General features: G+C 50.6%; 3 protein-coding genes across 3 annotated transcripts; 1 reads left to right on the top strand and 2 right to left on the bottom strand.

The window, feature by feature from the left end:
• Positions 1-8: 8 nt before the first annotated feature.
• On the bottom strand, positions 9-4,729 carry C14H22orf23 (chromosome 14 C22orf23 homolog). Its single transcript, XM_054386822.1, is given in 8 exon segments — positions 9-131; positions 429-529; positions 1,666-1,800; positions 2,736-2,921; positions 3,277-3,339; positions 4,450-4,486; positions 4,488-4,552; positions 4,669-4,729. Coding segments are annotated over 8 exon segments (771 nt in total).
• POLR2F (RNA polymerase II, I and III subunit F) lies at positions 4,708-9,232 on the top strand. Its single transcript, XM_054386476.1, has 5 exons — positions 4,708-4,747; positions 4,930-4,999; positions 5,177-5,307; positions 7,194-7,265; positions 9,065-9,232. The coding sequence occupies exons 1-5, from the start codon at positions 4,728-4,730 to the stop codon at positions 9,153-9,155; spliced, it is 384 nt and encodes a 127-aa protein (XP_054242451.1). The 5' UTR covers positions 4,708-4,727; the 3' UTR covers positions 9,156-9,232.
• A 5,428-nt stretch (positions 9,233-14,660) lies between these two features.
• Positions 14,661-22,365, bottom strand: SOX10 (SRY-box transcription factor 10). Its single transcript, XM_054386475.1, has 3 exons — positions 21,688-22,365; positions 15,757-16,022; positions 14,661-15,376 (listed from the first exon to the last, which is right to left on the bottom strand). The coding sequence occupies exons 1-3, from the start codon at positions 22,095-22,097 to the stop codon at positions 14,661-14,663; spliced, it is 1,392 nt and encodes a 463-aa protein (XP_054242450.1). The 5' UTR covers positions 22,098-22,365.
• Between the last annotated feature and the right edge of the window lie 257 nt (positions 22,366-22,622).

Below are 22,622 nucleotides of genomic sequence, written 5' to 3'. Positions count from 1 at the left end.
AACTGCACTTATGTTTTTCCCTTGGTCCAGTCACAGGGATCAGATTTGTTCCCACTAGGGAAGTCTTTTGTCATGCTCTCTCTTATTTCCTCACTTCTTTTCTTGTCAATGATCTCCATCTCACGTATTTTCTGTAAAGTACAAGAGGGAAGAGCTGAGCAGGAAGAAAGCCAGCAGCTATTTTTTTCTTCTCTTCTTTTGCCAGCCCCAAGAACAAAAGTTCCATTTCCCTGATTAAATTACACACAGAGATGAAAAGAAAGACTAAAAACCTCTATCCCCCATTCCCCAAATTCATGCCTGTCCTGTGCCATGAAGACAAACACTCAGTTTTCTGTCCCCTTCCCTGCTCGAGTATTGGAGGAGACTCTGCTTTAAGGTCTCTCCTTTCACTGCATGACCAATGCCACTAGGACCCTGATGTATACCTGTGAGATTTCAGTGAGGACAATGCTTCGATACTTCTTGCCCTGTCCTAGAGCTTCCATCTCTGCCAGGAATTCCCTCCTCTCCTGAACTTCATTCACCACTGATGGATAAAAGAAAACACTGTGGAAACTGGAATCAACCAAAAGGCAAGAAAACATGTTGCTGCCTAGATCTGAACCTCTCAATTTCTGAGCACTACTTGAACAGTGGCCCATCAGGGGAATGGTGATGTCTGCTGTAACAGTTACCTTGTGCATGTCATCAAAATACTTCAGCAGTCCCTTATGCAATAGGAAATGTCCCCCCACCCATCTTCTTACTGCTTGCCAACTTGCAGGAACAGTAACTTTCTAGTTTTCCTTTACAGAATATTGCTTATGGACAATTTAACCAGCCTGTGGATGGAGACAGAACCAGCTTAAAGCTACTCAGGTTCATTAGTTGGCATGCATCACCCAGTGACCACAGCCATCTCTGCAGCCAGGGCCAGTGGAGGTACAGACTGTTAGCTACTGCTTTGCAGCACAGACCTGCAGCAAGCTGGTCCAAATCTTGCCGTGCTACAAAGTACATGGATGGGTATTTCAGGTGTGTCAAGGACAACACTCAGCTTGCCTCACTGCAGCAGGGACCAAAGTGCCACTTCTGTACACATTATTCTAGCATGAGCCATCTTTCTGCTGCCCTGGCTGAGGAAGGGCTGACTGAAATGCACACACACATGACGAAGATTCAAGTTCAGAGAGGTATTAGGCAGGGTTTTGCCATCCCAGAATATTCTGCAGTCCATCACTGCTCAAAATCCTGCTCAGCATTTAAGCTTTGCCAGTGTAACTGCTCTGATCTTGGAGTGAAAGAAAACAAGAGCCCAGACCATACTCAGACTGGCAAGCGTCTTAGTCTACATTGAGTTATCCTGGCTGGAAAAAGGACCCCTGGCACCTGGGCTTCCTGCCCAGGTCACCCTGAATGTCCTGAGGGAATTCCCCTGCCAGCAAAGTTTATTGTGTGAGCTCAGCCCAAGGAGCTCGAATCTACCAGCAAACCTCTGCAGCATAAGCTCTGCTAGGACAACTGAATCAGAGCATCACAGCAACAAGTTCCTTCTCTTGGAAACTGGGCTTTGTGCCTCCTTCCACAATGGGCTTCAGGTTACTGGCATCATGGCCTGCCACCACAGCCCTGGGAGGGAACTGGCTTCCCACCTGCATTCCTCCAGGGTATGTAAGGACCTACATTCTTCAAAGCGGTCAGGCTCAGGTATCTCCTCTTCCTTTGTCTGAACCTGAGTCTGATTCATGTTGCACTCCACCACATCCTTCCCTGTTGCTAAGATGTTTTGGAGCCTTTGTTTCTCCTTTTCCAAATCTCCTGTGAATGTCAAGGGGAAAAGAAATTATTATCAGCCCACCTCCTCCAGGAGGAGCCTGGCCATGCCACTTCTCTGCTGGTGATGCCAGAGGAAGCACTATGAAAACGACAGCTCAATCCCAGACTGGGCAGCACAAGCAGCACACAGACACACAGCAGGTTTGAGTCACATTAATAAGCTACAAAATGACGCAGGGCTCCCTCCTGCCTTGGGTTCAGCCAGTTGAATCAGTTGGTGAGTATTCAGTACCAGTTGAACTATAGAATTTTTAGGATTGGAAAGGACCTCAAGGATCATCTAGTTCCAACCTCTCTGCCATGGGCAAGGACACCTCACACTAGATCAGGTTGCTCAGAGCCACATCCAGCCTGGCCTTAAAAACCTCCAGGGATGGGGCCTCCACCACCTCCCTGGGCAACCTGTTCCAGTGTCTCACCACCCTCATGGTGAAGAATTTCTTCCTACCACGCAATCTGAATCTACCCATTTCTATCTTTGTTCCATTCCCCCTAGTCCTATCACTACTTAACACCCTAAAAAGTCCCTCACCAGCTTGGTGAGTACTCAGTACCATGCTGACATCATGCCCACTGTAGGAAAGGGCTGGCCAGAGCAAAGCATGGTGGGGCTTGGAGTCCAGACTGTAACATGTGACACTTCCTACATGATCTCCACACAGTTCATAGATATCATTAGAACTCAGTCTCTGGCCTGTCACCCACCCAGGCCAGCAGGCAGAAGTTAGCAAGCACTGACAGTAGATGTTCCCTCAGAGATGCATTTTTAAAGCTTCCTTGAAGACAGAAACTATGAAGATAAAAAGCAATTAAACACTCCCTGCTGCTGCTGAGATTGCAGGCAGGGGACGGACAGAAAGGGAAGAGGAACTGGATGCCATAATTTATTTACTTATTAGTGGTGTTTGCTGACTTACGCCTTGCCTGTGGCTTGAATTTCTCTCGGACATAGGCATCTCCTGCCTGGCAGACCTTGGCAGGACGGAGATGTGGTTTAGCTGCAAGCCTGCTGCGCTGACAGACTGGTGGGGAGAAAGCAGGCACTGCAAGCTCTGGCTCTTTGCTTGACATGGGCTGGACCTGGAGGGGCAGGGTACCTCCTCCTGAAGAATGAAGCGAAAATAACACTAAGGCAGAGAAGACTCTGGATGGATATTGCTAGCAGAGGATCTCCCTGACAATCCACTGTAGCACCAGGAGGGGAGCAAAGACCCCAGGTGCCACAGATGTTCCCAGTGGCTGTTGGTATGCACTGACACCACTGGGTCTTGTTCCCTGGATGATGCTTGGGGACATGTCACCTGTACTGGCTGTGGTACACTGGCAGCAGCCATGCTGTTCTGAAACACTTGCCCATCCAAGCAGGCTGTGAGTGAATGTCCCTGTCTTAAGGTGAGCAGCAAAAGCTCTTCAGCACATCAAAGTGGTGGGAGGGAAAGCAAGAGGGCCTGCACTCACGTTTCACACAGTCCATCAGGTATCGCCTCTGGAAACACGTTAGCTTTGACTCCTCCATCATCACTGTAAAACATGATGTATAGGTGAAGACAGCAGCTCAAGGGGGCTCCATGCTTCCCCTCTGGCAGGGGACAGGCTGGGGAACTCCCTCCCCAAAAGCAATCCCCCCTCGTAACCCAAACCCAAAGGGATTGAAAATGCAGGTTTAGAAGAATGGAATCATTTAGGCTGGAAAAGGCATTTAAGACCATCTAGACCAAACATAAACCTAACACTGCCAAGTCCACCACTAAACCATGTCCTTAAGCATGACATCTACACATCTTCTAAATACCTCCAGGTATGGTGACTCAACCACTTCCCTGGGCAGCCTGTTACAATGCTTGACAGCCCTTTTGGTGAAGGGATTTTTCCTAACATCCAACCTAACCCTCCTCTGGTGTAACTTGAGGCCATTTCCTCTTGTCCTATCGTTTGCTACTTTGAAGAAGAGACCAACACCCTCCTCACTACAACCTCCTTTCAGGTAGTTGTGGAGAGCAACAATCTCTCTCAGTCTCTTCTCCAGAATAAACAAGCCCAACTGCTTCTCATAAGACCTGTTCTGCAGACCCCTCACCAGCTTTGTTGCCCTTCTCTGGACACGCTCCAGCACTTCAGTGTCTCTCTTACACTTTAACAAGCAAAACTGAACACAGTACCCAGGCTGCAGCCTCACCAGTGCTCAGGTACAGGGGTAAGATCACATCCCTGTTTCTGCTGGCCACACTATTCCTGATCCAGGGCAGGACGCTGGTGACCTTCCTGGCCACCTGGGCACACTGCTGGCTCACGTTCAGCCGGCTGTCAACCAGCACTCCCGGGTCCTTTTCTGCCGAACAGCTTTCCAGCCATTCTGCCCCAGGCCTATAGCGTTGCCTGGGGTTGCTGTGACCCAAGTGCAGGACCCGGCACTTGGCTTTGAAGACTCCAGACGGAGTGGCGCCGGCAGCGCCAGGCCCGCCCGGTTCTCCCGCTCCCGCCGGGACAAGAGCGGTGGGACGCTTCACTTCGGGGTGGGGATCTTCTCCCTGCAGCGGCCGTCGTGGGGGCACGACGGGCCGGATCCCACAGGTGCGCGAGGTACGGGGAACCTGACCGGCTGGCTTTGGCTCCAGCCCCGCTCCGCCGTACCTCTTAGCAGCTCCCGGGTCCCCGGGCTGCATCGGACCGGCTCGGCAGCGTGCCCCGCGCCGCCGCCTCCCCTTGCCGCCGCCGACCTCCTGGGCCCGGACGCCTGCATCGCGATAAACGGCGCGCCGAGAGGGAAAGAAGGCGCGGGAAGCGGGGGGGAGTGCACAGCACGGCGGCGCCCCGGTAACGGCGGCGCCGCGGCACTTCCGGTGGACGTACCGGCGCGCACCCGGAAGTGAGCGCTACTTCCGGCCGGCAGGGAAGCGGCGGGGAGCAACATGTCTGACAACGAGGACAAGTGAGAGCGGGGTTGGCCGGGGTGGGAAGGAAAGAGTAGGTGAAGCGAGGTGGCGGCAGCGTATCGTGGCCGAGGCTTCGGGTCGGGTGGGGTCGGGAGGAGGCCGCGGCGGGACTGGGCTGGGCAGGGTGGCCTCGCCCAGGTGGCCTGGCCCGGGTGCGATGCGCGTGTCACTCTCGCAGCTTTGACGGAGACGACTTCGACGATGTGGAGGAGGATGAGGGCCTGGAGGACCTGGAGAACGCAGAGGAGGTATGTGTCCCGCGGGTTGCCGCGCCGGCCTGCCGGGGCAAACTCTGCCGGGACCGCAGGCCTGTGCATCGGCCTGGCTAGGCGGTCGCTGGGGCTATGGAGGTCTCAGGAGCACTTCCAGCACTGTGGGGCCTCGATGCGCACTGCTGAGATGCAGCACTGGTCTGCTTTCCCCAGGAGGGACAGGAGAACGTGGAAATCCTCCCCTCGGGAGAGCGGCAGCAGGCAAACCAGAAGCGGATCACTACCCCCTACATGACCAAATACGAGCGCGCCAGAGTCCTGGGCACTCGCGCCCTCCAGATCGCGTGAGTACTGCGCTCCCTATGCCCGAGTGATGCTCCGCTTCTCCACCCTTACCACTGAAAGCTGCTTTCCTCCTTCCTTAGAAACTCCTGGATCTCACATGACTGCCAGTCTTTCAGATCACCATCTTGGTCAACACTAAAGCACAGGATCATACAATGATATATGAGTTGGAAGGGACATTAAAGATCATCTAGTTCCAACCCTTCTGCCATGGGCCGGGACATCTCCCACTAGATCAGGTTGCCCAAGGCCCCGTCGAGCCTGGCCTTGAACAGTTCCAGGGAGGGGGCATCCACAACTTCCCTGGACACTGTTCCACTGGCTCACCTCACTGTAAAGCATTTCTTCCTAATACCCAGTCTAAATCTACTGTCTTCCAGCTTAAAGCCATTACCTCTCATTCTATTGCTACAAGCCCTTGTAAAGAGTCTCTCCCCACCCTTCTTGTAGTCCCCCTTCAGTTACTGGAAAGCTTCTATAAGGTCTCCCTGGAGCCTTTTCTTCGGGCTGAATAGCTTCAACCCTCACAGCCTGCCCCTGTAGGGAGACTGCTCCAACCCTCTGATCATGGAGCTCTTAGTTGCATGTGACAAGCTGATCCTGGCTTCTGTCTTTCCTAAGGGAGCCAGTGGGGCTTGGAAAGCTCAACTACAGCTAGTGTTGAAGTGTAGAGTGCTCCAGAACATCTTCAGTTGATACCACAGGGCTGTAGGACTTGGGAATGGAGTAACCAGATTGAAATCTATTTTAAATGCAGTTGTATTGTGGCAAGTTTTTAAAAGTATTTGGGATGGTGAGGCCTCCTTCATAATAGATAGTAACATTTAAGTCTTTCAGTATCTGAGGCTGGCTGCTCTCAGCTTCATCCATTTACCTGCCTAGACTTTTTAATAATATATATTAAAAAGTTTAACACTTCTTTTGGTAAAACTGCTTTGTGATCAAGGTTATTAGGCTGTGGCAAGGTTTGTCTGAAAGCATGTCTCTTGAGTTTCATCTTGGTTATAGCCACCCTTAAAATAAAGTTGTTCCTCTATGTTACTTAGGAGCTCCTAGATGCTGATCAGATCTTTCCTTAATCATCACTTTGCCAAGCTCTTCTTTGCAACAGTCTTCACTCTGTGAAGCCTTTTTGCTGCACATTCTTTCAACTGATGGAAAACATGAAAAATTTGGAGGCAGGGAATGAGATGGGTCCATACCAGGTCTTTAATCGAAAGCACTGGTGCCTGGTTCTGCTTCACCTGCATATTCTGCCTTCAGTGCTGAACCTAGGCCAGCAGCAGCCCCCAGTGGCCTTACCCATGCATAACGTGAACTTTCTTTGCTGCCCCTGTCTAATGGGCAGCTATTGTCACCTATGTTTGCTCTGCTGTCACAATCTTCTGTGAAATACCTTTTTGTCTTTTTTTTTTTTCCTAGAGGTAAATCCAGCCCCTTGCGTGCCCCCAAACAAAGCCTGGAAGGTGTGAGCAAATGAGAATGGAAGAGAGGTGCTGGAGTTGCAGGGGGTGTGCTCATTTTACAATGTTTCCACTCTCTTCATTGGATTAATTTTAGAACCATTAATTTTAGAACCATTCTTTTCCTCTCATTTAAGTACAGTAGAGGGTGACTAGCATGGTGGAGCTGACCAGCCCTTGAACACCAGTTGGTCAGCAGAGGCTGAGGAATGGGGCAAGATAAACATTTTCATGTAAAAGCTCACTCTCTTACCTCTTGGGGGAATTTTCTTTATGAAGTGCATAAGAGAGCAAATCAGACTGGCCAAGGTGGTGTCCCTCCCTCTTTACTGGCTGCTTGTCTGGGTGACATGGATAGGCACATGCTTAACTGTCCCCTTTTCTATGCATTCACTTAAATGAGTGTTAATGTTCTGTCCTAGGATGTGTGCCCCTGTGATGGTGGAGTTGGAAGGGGAAACAGACCCCTTGCTGATTGCCATGAAAGAGCTCAAGTAAGTCCCAGTCTTTGGTGGTAAGTATACTGATTTCCCTAAAGCCAGCAGTCCTCTCCTTGTCCCAACTTTTAGCAGCTCTTTCCAAGACAGTCTTGTCTTCCCTCAGTCACAGTAAGCACTACAGTTGTCTTCCCTTTTTTTCACCTTTGGACTTGTCTGAAGTTGCTCTCTCCCATTCTAGTTGATCATGCAAAGTACTGCTGGTTAGGAATGCTCTGACCTCTTTTGCTTCAGTGTCCAAATGTTCTTTATTTCTATGATGAGAAGCCAAGGTCCTCATCTTTCTGAAATCAGTTTCATTCTCTGAATGGATTTGAATTTGAAGCAGGTATCTGAGCAGACCTGTGTTAAGTGAAGTGCTGGCCAAAGATAAAATACAGGTCAGGCTGGTGACGTGGAGACCCTGTTAAGAATGGTCTTTTCCCACACCCTTGTGCACTTGCACTTGGCTTATTGTGCTTGTGAGGAGGCACGTCCCTTGCTTGCAGAAAGATGAATAAATCCTTTCTGACTGCAGCAGACATGGATTTTGGATGACCATTTACAGATCCACCTTGCCACACCAGAGCTCTCTGTTGACCCACAGTTTGCCTCCATGGTTGGTAGCCTAGATCACATGCAGGTATCTTTCCAGCAGAGCAGCTGGACTCCATTAAATGCCTGTTGCTGAACTGAATTGTCCCCTGCTCTCCCCGTGCTCAGTACGTTGCAGTTGCTCTTGCAAGTTTATATCTCTTCCACAGCTCCCTTTTATCATTGCCAAAACCTTCTTAGGTATTTTTTCTGTCAGATCTCGAAGCTCAATCTGAGTTGCTTCTTGTCTCTATGAGCATGAGCTCTAGAAAGTAAGTCAGGATGTGACAAAGTATAGTGGCATCCTGGTCTGTGCCAAAATTCACTTGTAAGCCTTGGCAGGAGGAAGCTACTTTGCTACTGGAAAAACAACAGCACTGAATGTGATTACTAAAGAAGTTGTGTAACTTTTCAAGTCTGATACACTTGAAACCTGATGCTCTGGTTAGATTTCAGGCTGATTATTCTGCTGAATTAAATCTGCTTCCAGTAAGTTAAATGGGGTTCAGCATTTTCTTGCTTCCTGATGAGAAGCCCTGTTAGGAGATGCTGTGCTCCACCACAGCTGTACCAGCTTTTGGTACCTGAATAGTCTCTGTTCCACATATCCTTAAAATGTAACTGACGCTTTCAGGTTGCAAAATACTCTGTAAATACTAGTTTGTTGTGAAGGTTTTCGGAATTCTCCCACTTTTGTAGTGTCTTGTAGGGAAAAAAACTTCTATCAATCAGAGTGGATTTGTTCCTCAAGTCCCTTGATTTTTTTTTTTTTTTAATTCTTTTTTTTTCTCTCCTACATCTGAGCTAGGTCGTAGAATATTAGAATGCACTGGGTTGGAAGGAACTCTTGAAGGTCTTCTTGTCCAAGCCCCTTGCAGTGAGCAAGGGACACCTCCAACGAGATCAGCTGGTGGCGTCTCATAGTGGGTTCAGATCCAAGGGCTTAATACCTGCAGTAGCAACAGAGGCCTGACCTTGCAGAGGCCTGACCTTGCAGAGGCCTTTGGTTGTTTCAAGTCTAAGGATGCTCAGTGTTTTGCACCTACAAAAAGACAGAAGGTTGTTGGGATTTCCCTCTGTTGTGTGACACCAAATCACTGGTGCTGCAACAGATCACTCAGTTAAACTTGGTGAGCTTACTGAAGCTCCACAGTACTTCAGTGCCCACTGCCTGCTGAAGTGGTGTAGTGAAGGCTCTGTTCACCTCTCTGTCCTCCCTTCAGAGCCCGCAAGATCCCCATAATCATCCGTCGTTACCTACCAGATGGGAGCTATGAAGACTGGGGTGTAGATGAGTTAATTATCACAGACTGAGCAGCCTCCAGACATTGTTTTGGATCTTTCCTGCTCCAGAGATGTTTCTATTTTTGTTTATAGTTGTGTAAATAAATTATGAACCTCCCTGTTTCAAGTTACACGTTTGGGTGTTTTTTTTTTTCTCTTTCACCTCAGTCCTGCGCACCCAAGAGAAGACTCTTTTTATTACCTCTCTCTAGCAGCTGTGTCGTGGGCTGTATTAGTAAGACTTGGGAACTAAGTGCCATGCTTTTCTTGGCCCTGCCTTTTAGCTGGGCTAAAGACTGCAGTAGTTACTTCCTCCTCCCCCAGCACTGCTCCTCCCCAATTACAGGACCGATAGCAAGTTAAACTCCTGGTGTACGAAAATGCTCTTGCAGGTACTTTGGCTTCAGAAAGACTTCAGCCCTCCAACCACGTCCCTTCTTAAAATGGGAATACTGAGACACCTCCATTGCTTCCCCCTAGACAGTTGGGCCTTTGTGCCTTTAGCAGGTTGCTGTGGAAACCCCCAATTTCCTTTCTGGCCAGAGCTGGCTGTGGGGCTTCTCAGGAGTATCGTAGAGCAGTTCTCATCAAATCACCTATTGTTTGTCTGCTCCTGCTGCTTATCAGAAGTGGGGATCCCCTTTCAGTGGCACTGCCCCAGCCGGAAGCGCAGTCGCCACTTGCGGTCCCACCAGCTGGGCAGCTGCAGGTTGTTGCCACGCTTGCTGCTTGTGCAGCCATTCCCCGGCACATGGTGGAACTGGTGGTCCTGGCTGTGTGTTCTCCGCACAGGTGTACATATTCTGGTGGTTCCTATGGTGGCATAACAGGCATAACAGCAGTTAAATCCTAGAGCTGCTTTCATCTGTAGTGTGATGAGAGGTCAGTCATTTTGTCCCCCTCAGGTACCTATGCTCTTGGCTCTGATGTGCAGGAAGGTTACGTGCTCAAGTTGGGAGGTGGGTGGATGCATTATAATCTGCAAGGGCTTCCAGCCAGCCACTACATAGTTTTCATTTCTTGATCTGTGTGCTCCAAGGCTCTTCCCCCGTGTGAGGAAGGTCTGAACTCTTGAGCAGAACACACCAAGTCTTATTCACTTACTTACATTTTCAAAACATGCTCTTGGAATTTTTGTTTTATTTTAAAGAGACTTTAAGAGGGGAGGTGCACCTCACCTATGGACTCTGCTTGACACTCATTTTTCTCTTTGCACCAGTCCAGGCAGAATATTTCCAACTAGTTTTTGTTAAAGCTTGTACTTATATACAAAGAGTACCTTCTCCATGCTGCTTGTATGGTTGGTGCCTGAACATGAGCATCCGTGTCCCAAAGGGAATTTAAATCCACCTGCCTGGGAGCTCAGCTCATGTAACCAGTCATAAATGTCATTCTCTTACTGCTCCTTGTAAAAGCTCTAGTCCATCCTTTCTCTGCTGGCACACACAGGAGGGGCTGGTTTTGAGGGTGGTAATGCAAGAGCTGAATGGGTCCCTGGTCCAAAATGACAGGTCAAAGGGAATGTGGAGATGCTCGCAGGTGTGGGAAGGAGGTTGACTCTCGCCCCCACCTCCCCCAAAATGCTTCCTGGTCCAGGCCATCCTTACTAAGAAAAGGTTAATTTGCAGCACTGTGGCCTTCAGCCTTCTCCCCCCACCCTCCATGGAATCCTTTAATCACGTTGGTGCGGTGAAATTTCAGCCTTGAAATGGTGCCTTTGTGCAGGCCTTTCGGCGTCTGCCATGGAGCGCGGGGGTCCCTTTTCTTCTCCCTTTTTTGAAATTTGTTTAAATGGCTTCTTTGTTCCCTCCCCGCCTCCCCTCCCCAGCCTTGCATCTGTATCAGATACGATTAAAGGGATAGGGAAGGATGCCGGGCCAGCTCCTGCTAGGCTGCAGAGGAGTGGTTAACCCCTTTGTTACCAGCGGCGCTCTCAGTCCTGTCTTAGTAGTGGCGACCCTCCTAGCTGAGAGGAGGCATCCTCTCCCCTGAGAGAATCAGCAGAGAGAGAAGGGACAGAGCCCACTCGCTTTCTTAATTTGCTTTTTTTGAAGAGCTGGAGAAGGTTGCTTGCATGTGGTTAAGGACTTCATTTTCCCACTGTTTTGTTCATCCACACTGTGTCTTTTCTCTCTCCCACACCTGTGATCAGTTCTCCTGTCCCTAACTCCATCATGGCTACCCATCTTCCCCACACATGCTTCTGACTAGCTCCACAGTGCAGTAGTTCCTTTCTGGACTCTTCCCACAACCTCTAATTTAAGGTAGAGATTTCTTCTCCTCTCCAGTGAATGTCTACTATCCTCTTGCATGGAGGTCTTTAGCTGTCATCAACCATTGTTAGATCCATTAAGCTGTTCTGCTGCTGATACAGGACTTTATCCAAATAGTGCTATGAGTTGTAAAAAGCTTTGAACATGTTCCAGAGTCCTGCTTACTCTCCTCACTCATAAAACATTTAGTGAACACAAACTCACTGGATCAGTCACAAAGCATCAGCATTGAAACCCTTTGGAATCAATTTGTAGTTGTTGTTAACTGGGTTTGGGATCCTACCTTGCTATTGTTGGCCTTGAGAGATGTTCTTAAGCAGACCAGTATCTGCTGTATGTTTTCTTTCCAAACACCTTCAGGACATGACTACACCCAGGATGTCTTCTTCACCATGCAAGAAGGTGTATACATCTGTTCTTGAATGTGCTCTGAGTGTCTGTATTTAGGTTCTTGCTTGTGGGAGGCAAGAGACTGGGCATTTGAGTTCCTAGAGAGAAACTAGTTGTAGAGAATTGGTTTGGTTGGAAAAGACCTCCAAGATCGAGTCCAACCATCAGCCTAAGACTACCGTGGCCATTAAACCATGTCCTGAAGTGCCAAGTGTTTCTTGAACACATGACTGCTTCCAAAATACACAAGTTTGTGTGTGTAGGGAAGCTTTGTTTTGAAGGTATACCATCTGCCACCTGGTGATGAGGAACCAAGAGAAGAAACCTGAGTCCCCTATTCTGGAGAGTACTAGCAATTGCACTAAGAAATTATTGGATGAAGCACATGCAGAACAGTGCTCTTCTTAATTGCATGTGCTCGGTCTTAGCTGATGAACAGAAGTCAGGGTGACTGTGTTTCTCCCTGAAGGGGTGACTGCAGCTGGGGTATGAGCAGAAGATATTTCATCTCCATGAAGGAGTCTGGTAAGCCCATCAGAGTTCTATTTGTCTCCTCTTAGAATCATAGAAAGCGTAGCATTGTTAGGGTTGGAAGAGACCTCAAGGATCATCCGGTTCCAACCCCCCTGCCATGGGCAGGGACACCTCACACTAAATCAGGTTGTTCAGAGCCACCCTGGCCTTAAAAGCCTCCAGGGATGGGGCTTCTACCACCTTTCTGGGCAACCTGTTCCAGTGTCTCACCACCCTCATGGTGAAGAATTTCTTCCTATAATCCAATCTGAATCTACCCATTTCTATTTTTGTTCCATTTCCCCCTACTTGACACCCTAAAAAGTCCCTCCCCAGCTTTCTTGTAGGCCCCCTTAAGATACTGGAAGGCCACAATAAGGTCCCCTCAGAGCCTTCTCTTTTCTAGACTGAATAGCCCCAATTCACTCAGTCTGCCTCCATAGGAGAGGTGCTGCAGCCCTCTGCTCATCCTCGTGGCCCTTCTCTGGACGTGTTCTTCATGACAGGCAGAGGAAGGCCGTGCACCAAATCCATGTGATGGTTGTGTGACCCAGCATAAACTTACTGGGGGAGAAAAGAGACTTGCAGGAAAGAGGGCAAAAAAGCCCAGACACGTTAAAATGAAACTTTTAAGTTTATTATTCCGTATGTTTAATGCAGAGTTAATGGTGCTAGGACAGCATAGAGACCGGGGAAGGGGAGGTGGGTGAGGAAGGTGCTACCTGCATAAATAAGGGGACGGGGCTGGAAGAGGTTACATGCGTACGAGGAGCAAACATTCTACATCTTTTCAGACACCACAAGTATAAGTCATCCATAGCTAAGGGAGGCAGGAAGGGCATCTGACAGTCCTATCAGCAGAGGGATACAGTCCACGTTGGGTCAAAGTCTTTTATCTTTCTAGATTGGAATATCCATCAGAAGGCCCCACAACACGTGTCTGCCATCAACTGCCAGGAGTCATCTTTTCCTGCAGCAACTTTTGTGCCAGTTCACTCCCTGGCGTGACAAACCACCCCAGTCCTGGAGGTGACAAAGGAGAAATAAGTAGTCCTGGGGTGTTGGACTGAAAACAGGAGGTTGCTCAGAACTGTGAGAGCTGGTCAGTTCCAGTTTGAAACGCTAAGAGGAAAACATATGTCTTTACACCTAAACAGGCTTCTGTTCCTTACACTCATCTGTGGTCAGGTGTGTAGCTCCCTTGCTTAAAGCTGCAGGAGTATCTTTCCATCCTCAGTGCAGGTAGGAGGGAGGTGTTGACTGAAAGGAAGATGTGATGAATAAACAAGTGGGGGTGCACACACCAGCAGCCTGAGTGTGGAGTGGGACTTCAAAGAGAGTATTGGAATCAGCTCAGGGTCTTGGCAAGTGCATAGAAACTTTCTTGGTGCCTCTTCGTTTTGGGCAAGCACAGTCAGACATGGAAGAGGAACAAGTGTGCTCAGAAGTCATTTGGGATACTGAAGAGATTAGAAGAGACTGAAATGCCAAAAATGCCAGACATAAATGAACAATACAGGGTAATCATAAGAAAGGAGGATTCACCCACAGCACCTTAATGATTCACTGGTCCTTCCCCACCTCTCCTGCACCTCCACACATGAGCATGCACACACAGAGAGGCTGTGATATGAGTAACACTAAGACCAGCATTGCAGTTCTTGAGTTCTAGGTGGTCAGGCAAACCTGAAATCTCCATGCAGGAAAGAGGGTGAGATTAAACAGAGCGAAGGGGTGGAGAGAAAGAGACGGGGACAAAAGCTAGGATGCAGCTGTTGAAATCAGCAGGAAAGCAAGCATAGGTTGGTCTTCCAGTGGGGTTCAAGATTCATGCATGTGTGAATCTTAGGCAGGACTGCTGCATGACACTGATGGCAAGGAATCCAGCCATGCCGTTCCCACTCCCATAACCTGTTCACCAAGGCTGAGCTGCTGCCCTTCACCCGCAGCAGGTGACGAAGCGTTGGCCGTTGTGTTGGGAACACTTGCTAACTCCCTGGAGTGGGCTGGAGAAGGGGAAGGAAAGGACAGTCTCTCATTGTACAGTCCAGGGTTTGCAGAACGAAACCCACCACAAACCAGTCACTCCATTTCTAGAATCCTCCTCATCTAGAAGGCCAATAAAGCATCACAAGCCAGTTGTGTGGCCTGCGTGAAATCGGTAAAGGGCGAAAGGACAAAAAACCTTCCTTTAGGCGGGTGAGCCAGCGATAGCCGGGGTCAGGAAAGGCACCTCTGTGTACTCAGTAGGTTTTGGTGGCTGTGTGGCACTGAGTGACCTCGGAGTTCAGAGACGACTCTGCCTGCGCTGATTCTTTGGAGCCTTTCCATCGCTGCTTTGGTCACCATTCCTCGTTCTCTATGGTCTGGAGAGAGTTGTGTACACAGGCTGTTCCCAGTGTGTAGGACTATGAGACTGTGGCACAGAGGGCGCAGGGTCAGAGATGGCAGTGTAAAGGGGACGTTGGGAAGGTCCCATATAGGAGAAGGCAGAATAGAGGCCAGAGGCTTGGGTGGAATGGCTGTAGTAGGGTCCTGAAGGCTGATGGTCCGGGTAGTCGAACTGTGGCCTGGAGATGGAGGGGAAGGCTGAACCGTAGTGAGGAAGACTCAGGGATGTGTAAGCTATCTGGGAGGTGGAGGGCTGGTCAGTATAGTGACCTCCAGCGGCAGACCCCTCTGTTTTCACCTGAGCCTTGGAGTCCACCACTGAGGAGGTGGCAGTGGACAAGGAGACTCCATGCTGCTTGGAGATCCAGGCAGAGTGTCCACTGGCTGCAGCCAGGGCGCTCCCAAGGCCGTAGCCAGCAGCTGCCGCTGCTGCGTAGCCACCAACGTGGCCTGGGTGGCCAGCGTGTCCATTGGGTGGCAAATACTGGTCGAATTCGTTGACATCAAAGGTCTCCATGTTGGACATCACTTCATGGCTGATCTCCCCGATGTCCACATTGCCAAAGTCAATGTGTGGCTTTCCTCCTTCCCCCAGGGAACGCCCTTCACGTTTGGAGTCAGCTTTGCCTGCCTGCAGCTCGGTCTTAGGGGTGGTAGGAGGTGTGGGGGGCCCATGGCTCTGACCTGCGATGTGAATAACATTTTGAGGAGGAAAGAGAGAGAAGTGGTGAGATACTGCTTTATGCCTGGCTTTGTGCACAGCCCAGCTCTGTTCCTCCCAGTATGCCAGTAACTGTCCAGCTGGAGGCTTCAGTGGAGGGAGAGAGAAACAGCCAGTGAAAACCAAACCTTTCTAATATCATCCTGTGGAAAAAGAGGGAGGGTGCAACAATATCTTGCCTGAGCAGAGGAGTGCAAGTGCCCTTGAAAGCCAGGTGTGTCCTTATACTACTGATCCCAGCAGAATTTGCTGGACCATAAGCAAGGTGTGAGCCACATCACTAAGGCTTTCACTCTGAGTTGTCTGTAACCTGTCAGTAAGTTCACAGAGACCTGGGACTCACCTGAGGAGTGTTCTGGATGACCGTCAGACATTGGTGACCCTTCGCCGGGATGCCTGTGATCCAGGTGGGCATTCTTGTAGTGAGCCTGGATGGCAGCAGCCCCTCCAGCCTCCCCCTCCACCTGACCCTCTCCCTCTCCCTGCGTGGCCTTGCCGTTTTTCCGCCGGCGGGGCTGGTACTTGTAGTCAGGGTGGTCCTTCTTGTGCTGCATCCTCAGCCGCTCTGCCTCCTCAATAAAGGGCCGCTTGTCGCTCTCGTTTAACAGCCTGCAGAGGCCAAGGTGGTAAAGAAGAGAGGAGGAGAAGGAACAGGGCAGGTATGTCACAATACCCCCACACCTAAACACAGCATCATGGGACGCAGCACGTAAGTCCAGGTGGTGCCCCATTGAAGGTATTTCCCAGAACAACAGGAGGAGCTTGGAAGTGTTTCAGTGAAGACATCAATGTTTACCTTCTCCTCCTTAATTCTGGAGCCCTGACACTGGTTGGTGCCAGTGTTGGGTTCCTCTTTCTCAGGTGCATGATGCATCTCACCTCAGGAACAACCTCTCTTACATTGCCCAAAGGCCAAGTACAGCCTTTCATAGCCATGTGAAATAAAGCTGGACAAAGACTCTGGGCAAATTAAGGGCAGTTGGGATCATCCTTTGGGCTGAGGCAGCTTTGCACACCCTTGCTACCTGTAGTGCTCCCCCACATGTCTCTTACTCTTCCCCAGACTGTATTTAATCCACTTGAACCTCCCACCTCTCCATAGGCTCTGCTCTAAGTTTGAGGGTCTCCTGAGCACAAATGGCAGCAATTGGTATTGGCTCCAGAGTACCCATGTTGCTGCATGGGCTGCATGGGGCTTGCTAGGACTTTAAGCATCTTGTAATATCCTAGAACGGAATTAAAGACCACCTCAAAGGCAGGGAAACAGGGTATCCTGCTGTTCCTGGAGCTACTGCTCACCTTAGGCATGCATAATGCAAAAGGCTGAAACACAAAGGACCATCCCTTCTTGAACTCAGGGGAGCAGTTGTTAAAACTCTAGCTGCTACAGTGTAGAAACAGATGACCTTTGGTCTTTGGATGAAAGGAACTGCAGAAATGTAAGGTCCTTCTCTGTGTTCCTGCCAGATCATGGGCTGCTCTAGTTAAGATGGGCTCTCTGAGGAAATGGTGAAATGTGCAGGTAGGATGATTCAGAGCACTCGAAGATAAGATCAGCCTCATTGCTTGAGCCTTCTGCAGCGTCTTGGCTGGAAGCATGTTGGTTTCATTTTATGATTTTCCCCCCCCAAATATTCTTCTGACTTGAGGTCATCTTGCTTCCAACCAGGAAACAGTGCTCCCAGAAGGGACCAGTCTTCCCATAACTCACACCTCTTACAGCCAATAGAAATTGCAGGGCTCCCAAAGGGCATAAAACACTCAGATGTTGACACCTTTTTCTCCCCAGCAAAAGAACTACCTGGGCCTGAACTGGCCTGAAAAACTGAAGACAAAGAGGAGGCATGGCTTGAGCACACAGATAAATATAGCAGGGGATCAAAGGGGTCACCAGCAAGTAATGGATCAGTTCCTGAGCACGTCTGTTTCCCCTGGTCCTTGTTCATCCCCTCTGCTGACAGCCAGAAGGTGTGTGGCACGGGCTGGAACCTGCTGTGGTGTTGACCTGGGTTCACTCCAGGCAGCGGAGCAGGTCGCGGCCGCACACAGCATTCCTGCACTGCCTTAATCTCGGAGATTAAAGCAACTGAGCAACCATGAATCCAACACCAGCTTTCCTGTCTCCCTCCCGCCACCACACACCATGCTCACACGTCCTGGAGGACTCTAATCCCTCAGCCTGCACTGTTCCAGACATCCCTCCAAGGGGATATCATGGCCAGTCCTCACAGGCATCGTGGCCTGGGAGGTGATCTTGCCTTGGCAAAACCTTCATACTTGCAGAACGTTTCATCTCCATGGGACAACCTGGGACACTTCACTGCAACTCAGCCAGGCTCCAGCTCCTGGCCTGCACTTGCAGGCCAGGTAGTGCTAAAGCTAATAAGATGCTGTGGCTGGGAATGGAAGGTCTCTTGCTATGTGGGCACCTCTTGGAGTGAGAGGGCTATAGGCTGCACAGCCAGCTTTGACCTGCAGGGTGAATTCAGAGCAAAGCCTCCTACAGAGACTGAAGCTCAGCCTCACAGATTCATCTTGTGGATAGCAAGAACCAGAGCTGCTCGAGGCTATGCAGGAGTCAGATTCCTGCCCTCCCAGCTATCCCTGAGTACCTCACCTTTCCCCATGGGCAGTGCCACTAGCAGGACAATGCCAAGTCCACTCCCCATGTCTTTGCCTTTTCCTTTCCAAGGCTGCCTGCTCGCTCTTCCCTCCCACTGGGATCAGAGCTCAAAGCGGCTTTAGCAAAGTGAAACTGGTGCGAGCAGGCAAAGGCCAGGAGATTTGGGGGGATTTGGATTTCACTGCTTCCTGCCCTCCCCCTCCTGCCCCCTACTCTCCCCAGGCCACAATGCAAAGGAATCTCACACGAGCAGAGAAGTTATGGATCATAGAGCAAAGCCCTTCATGGGGCTTAACTAAGCCCTCTCTACCCTCCCTGACACCGAAAGTTCACCCCCAAGCTGAGGGGAGAGGGGCAAACAGCCAGCGCCCCACTCTGGGAGGAGAAAGAAAGGCCAAAATCTTCCTGCCTCTTGCAGCGTCTCCTGCCATCTGGCATTGCACCATACTGCGTGCCAGGCAACTGGCTTGGTGGCCAGAGGCCTGACCCTGTGCTGGGACTCAGCTGCCGATGAGTCAGTGCAGCAATGGAGCTGGGCACCAGGGCTGATGTAAGGCAGGGGTTGGCTAGGGGTGGAAAGCAGCTCAGGGGGGTCTCCTGCACATCCACATCTCCAGATTTTGTGGGCATGACCCCATTACCTGGGTACTGCCACCCCCTTGTGAAGATCCCTCCATCAGATCCCCTCACTCTTCCTTACTAAGCCTTCCTCCCCTTCTTCCCGTGCTTCCCCTGTGCTCAGCCCCGGAGGTGGTGTTGGCTGGCGTTCTGGCCAAGAGTCATGCCGACATTTTCAGCAGCCAGCCTCCATTTGAGAGCAGCTCCCTGCCCCACCCCAGGGAATGAAAGCAGCCAGGGCAAGATTTCATGACTGCCAAGCACAGAAACCTTCATTCCTTCTTTTTCAGTACTTTGGGTTCATTGGTTGCACCCTAAATGGCTGCAGACTGGGGAGATGATGGGGTCATAAGCCCCCCAGCACTGCATTTGGGGCCAGGGAGTGAGGCCACTGGTGCATGTCTTACAGCCCCTCCCAGCCTGTGGAGGATATGGTGATGGCACAGAGCTGGAGCAAACTCTGGGCCATTGCAGGCCATTGCAGCCCATTTTGCAGAGGAGCACAGCACTGGGGTTGTTGCTCCATCTGCCAGCTGCCTTTCAAGAAGATTTCCTGCCCTCTGCCATACTCACTCCACACCAATCCCTGAGGATGTGGTTGGTTTAGTGCTTGTCTGCAAGAAGTCTCCCTGCTCACCAGCACTTATCTGTCTGCCTGACATACTCTTTACCTGTATAAGCTCAGAGCAGCCCAAGTGGAAATAAGTCACCCACATTTTCCAGAGGAACCAGTTATGTAGGCTGTAGAGTCTGGGTGGGGAGGCAGATCCCTTTGCAGGGACCCTTGTCAAATGTTTGAGACAAAACCACACAGAGCAGCAACCAACTGTTGTACCAACACATAGGAGATACATGTTGGGGACAGAACAGATGAGGGCAGTGGGAACCTCAGTGGAGGAAGGTCCAACTATACCAGAGCTAGAAAGAAAGGCACAGGGCTACTCTCCTGGTAACCTTTGGGACACCTCTTCTGAAGTTGTGTGGCCTCTTCTGAAGTTTGTATTTTCCCCCCAGCCTCAGAAAAAGAGACATACAGATGTGATCCTACCCAGGCCAGACACCAGCCTCATCCATAACCCAACTTACTCTGCTGTATGGTCCCCACAGGGGCTGACACAACCTTGGAGAGAGCCACAGCCTGCACTAGGGACACGTGGGAGAGGAAACACATTCAAGCAAAGCAGTCAGGTGGCAAAGCCAGCAGAACTCATCAACCCCAGGCCTGATTCCACGAGATTCTCTGCCTGATCCACACTCCCTGACAGCCCTAAGAATCACCCAGGCACCTTGACCATTCTCCAGAGGCAGTGTCCCCTGTGGCCAGTGGTGGGAGCCCTGCCCTGGGAGCAGGGAGGCAGTCGGGTGCGTGAATGTGGCCATGGGCTGCATCTCCCTGTGCTCTGAGTGCAATACCTATGGAGGGTCCCAGTGCTCTGCTGTATTTTCAAGGGAAATGCAGTGTCTGGAGGGAGGCTATTGCTCTAAAACATCCCAGTGTTTTGCACTAAAGGAATGATGGTTTGAAGTAATGCTTTGGGAACAAAAAAGGTGGATTATGCCCATATGTACACACCCCTTCCAGCATAGCTTCATGGTCTAGAGGCTGGCAGCAGAGCTCCAGGCAGGAGCAAGTGCCATGGTAAGAAGAAGGGAAGGCAGCAGTGAACAAAGTGGGAAAGAGCATCAGATGAGACACCATCAGTCATGCTCTGTCTTTGCTTTCCCAAAGAAATCCCCTTGCTGGGGTTACACTGTACAGTGCTGGGTAAGGGCAAACAGGCTGACATACAGGAAGAAGCTTAATGTCCAAGGGCTTCTTGCAAGAAAGGAAGTTTGAAGCCAGGAGGAGATCTTGGCATCAGCTGCTGGATGGGGTGTGTCTTTCTTCTGCTTGGAAAAATGTCCCCATGAAATGCCAGTAGGGCAGGAGAGAATGAGCTGAGCTATTTGCACAAGCCTTGGTTTGTGTTGGTTAGTGCAAGGCGAGGAGAGGGGACAATGCTGGGGACTTGTGGCAGACAGTGTTTGTAAAGGGTTGATTTGGTTGTGGGCAGAGATTATCAGATGGGAAAGAAATGCCACAGCCAGCCTGACATGCTTGGCTTGGGCACAACAGCTCTCTGCACACCCATGGGCCAGCTGCAGTCAATCAGTGGAGCCCATTGGTCTGCTGGACAAAGGAGGAGTAGGTTGGGGATGGCTTGTAAAGGACCTGGGGATCTACACAAAGCCAAAATGAAAATGGCTGCAACAAACTAGTGAGGCCAGAAGGACAAGTGTATGTGTGCTGGGCAGAAAGGAGACCACCTCTCTGGGTGCAAAGGGAGGTGAGGGCTGGTTTGAACCAGTATGATGCAAAAGGGCCTGGTAAGGCTGGGACTGTTGAAGATCTGTTTTCTGCTAAGCCTTACTCCCTCTTTCTAGCAGATTCTCTTGCTGTATCTGCACAGCCTGCCACAACTGAGACTGTCCTGGGAAGGGCACAGGTGAGCCTCCCACTCCCCTCACCTAATTTTCCTCCTCAGCTGTAACTTGGTTTCCCAACTGCACTGTGCAGAAAATAACCCCTGTTGGTGTTGGTGCCCAAGTTCAGACAGGTGTCAGGCAGCAACCAGTGAGTTAAGCTGGATGTGGCTCAACCCAGTTCCTGCTAGCGCAGAGAGGGGTGAGCCAAGAAAACAACATTTCACCTGGAAGTTAGGCAGGTGAGGGCCAGGACAAGAGTATCCTGGTTCAGAACAGCAGGGGAAGTTAGTGGGAAACGTGTGGAAAGGGATGTTGTCCAGGATGGAGGTGAGCTCTGCTGGGGAAGTCTTCACTACATCCAACCACCACTCTTGCCCCAGTCACCAACCATGTCTCACACCAGAGGACTCCCCTCAAGGAAGGAAGTTCCCTCAAGGAAGGGAGTCTCCCTTGTGGACACCTCTTCCATCCCACTAAGTCTCCATCCTTCCACATGACTGCACAGTCCTCTCCAGGACACCTCTGGACCATAGCCCTCACTGTCCCCCTCTACCCACATGCTCTTACCTCCAGAGCTTCCCCAAGGTCTTGCTGAGCTCAGCGTTGTGGAGGTGTGGGTACTGGTCAGCCAGTTTCCTCCGGGCAGCCTGTGCCCAGACCATGAAGGCATTCATGGGCCGCTTGACGTGGGGCTTGCTCTTGTTACTTCCATTGACCCGGACAGGCATGGGGACCAGGGTCCAGTCATAGCCACTCAGCACCTGGCTGACTGCCTCGCGAATGCACACCGGGAACTTGTCATCGTCCGCCTCTGAGTCTTGCTGTTCTTTCTTGACCTTCCCCATCTCCCCGTTCCCAGAGCCGGCAAGGTGTGGAGAGTTGTCCGACACCATAGAGGGTCCTGGCGAGAGGCAGTGGTGGTCGTCAGAGCCCACTGGGCTCATCTCCACCTCTGAAAGGTCTTGGTCATCAGCCATTGTTGCTCTCAAGCCCTTTCTCTCTTCCTTCTTGGTGCCTTTCTTCTCACTGGGGAGGGAAGGGAGGAAGACAAAGGAAAGAAAGGAAAGGAAAGAGGAAGGGGGAAAGAAAGAATTGAAGAAGCAACCACCAAATCCGAAGGGACTCCAAGGTCTCTGAAGAGCTGACCACAAGACAGGGGCTGCTCAATAAAAGCGCAAGCCAAGCAATTGCTGTGCACACCACAAAACCCGTGATCAATGGGGGTGGGGATGGGTTGGGGCCCCTCATTAATTGGGATATCATTCCCTATCTCTGCAATCATCTGGAGCTGGCATGTGTGGAGGAGCCTGCTACAAGAGGGATAAGGGAGGTTAGGGACCTGAAAGGAGAGAGACATGGATCATCCTGTCTGGGTGCAGCTCCCCATGGGGAGTGGGATGGGGAGAATAGCCACAAAAGTTATGTGGGAAAGTGCCCTTTTCTCTTGAAGACTTGCAGTGAAATGCCACTGCAGTGCTCAGGAGGATGTGTGGGAGGGGAAT

This window comes from Indicator indicator, chromosome 14 (assembly GCF_027791375.1).
Source record: "Indicator indicator isolate 239-I01 chromosome 14, UM_Iind_1.1, whole genome shotgun sequence".
Classification (NCBI taxonomy): domain Eukaryota; kingdom Metazoa; phylum Chordata; class Aves; order Piciformes; family Indicatoridae; genus Indicator; species Indicator indicator.
This window is presented reverse-complemented; position numbering and strand designations above follow the sequence as displayed.

Coding starts and splice junctions, on each gene's coding strand:
- POLR2F (XM_054386476.1), top strand. CDS start 4,728: ATGTCTGACAACGAGGACAA. Junction 5,308..7,193: donor ACTCGCGCCCTCCAGATCGC/GTGAGTACTGCG, acceptor GTTCTGTCCTAG/GATGTGTGCCCCTGTGATGG. Junction 7,266..9,064: donor ATTGCCATGAAAGAGCTCAA/GTAAGTCCCAGT, acceptor TCCTCCCTTCAG/AGCCCGCAAGATCCCCATAA.
- SOX10 (XM_054386475.1), bottom strand. CDS start 22,097: ATGGCTGATGACCAAGACCTTTCAGAGGTGGAGATGAGCCCAGTGGGC. Junction 16,023..21,687: donor ACCTTGGGGAAGCTCTGGAG/GTAAGAGCATGT, acceptor TGGCCTCTGCAG/GCTGTTAAACGAGAGCGACA. Junction 15,377..15,756: donor TCATCCAGAACACTCCTCAG/GTGAGTCCCAGG, acceptor TTCACATCGCAG/GTCAGAGCCATGGGCCCCCC.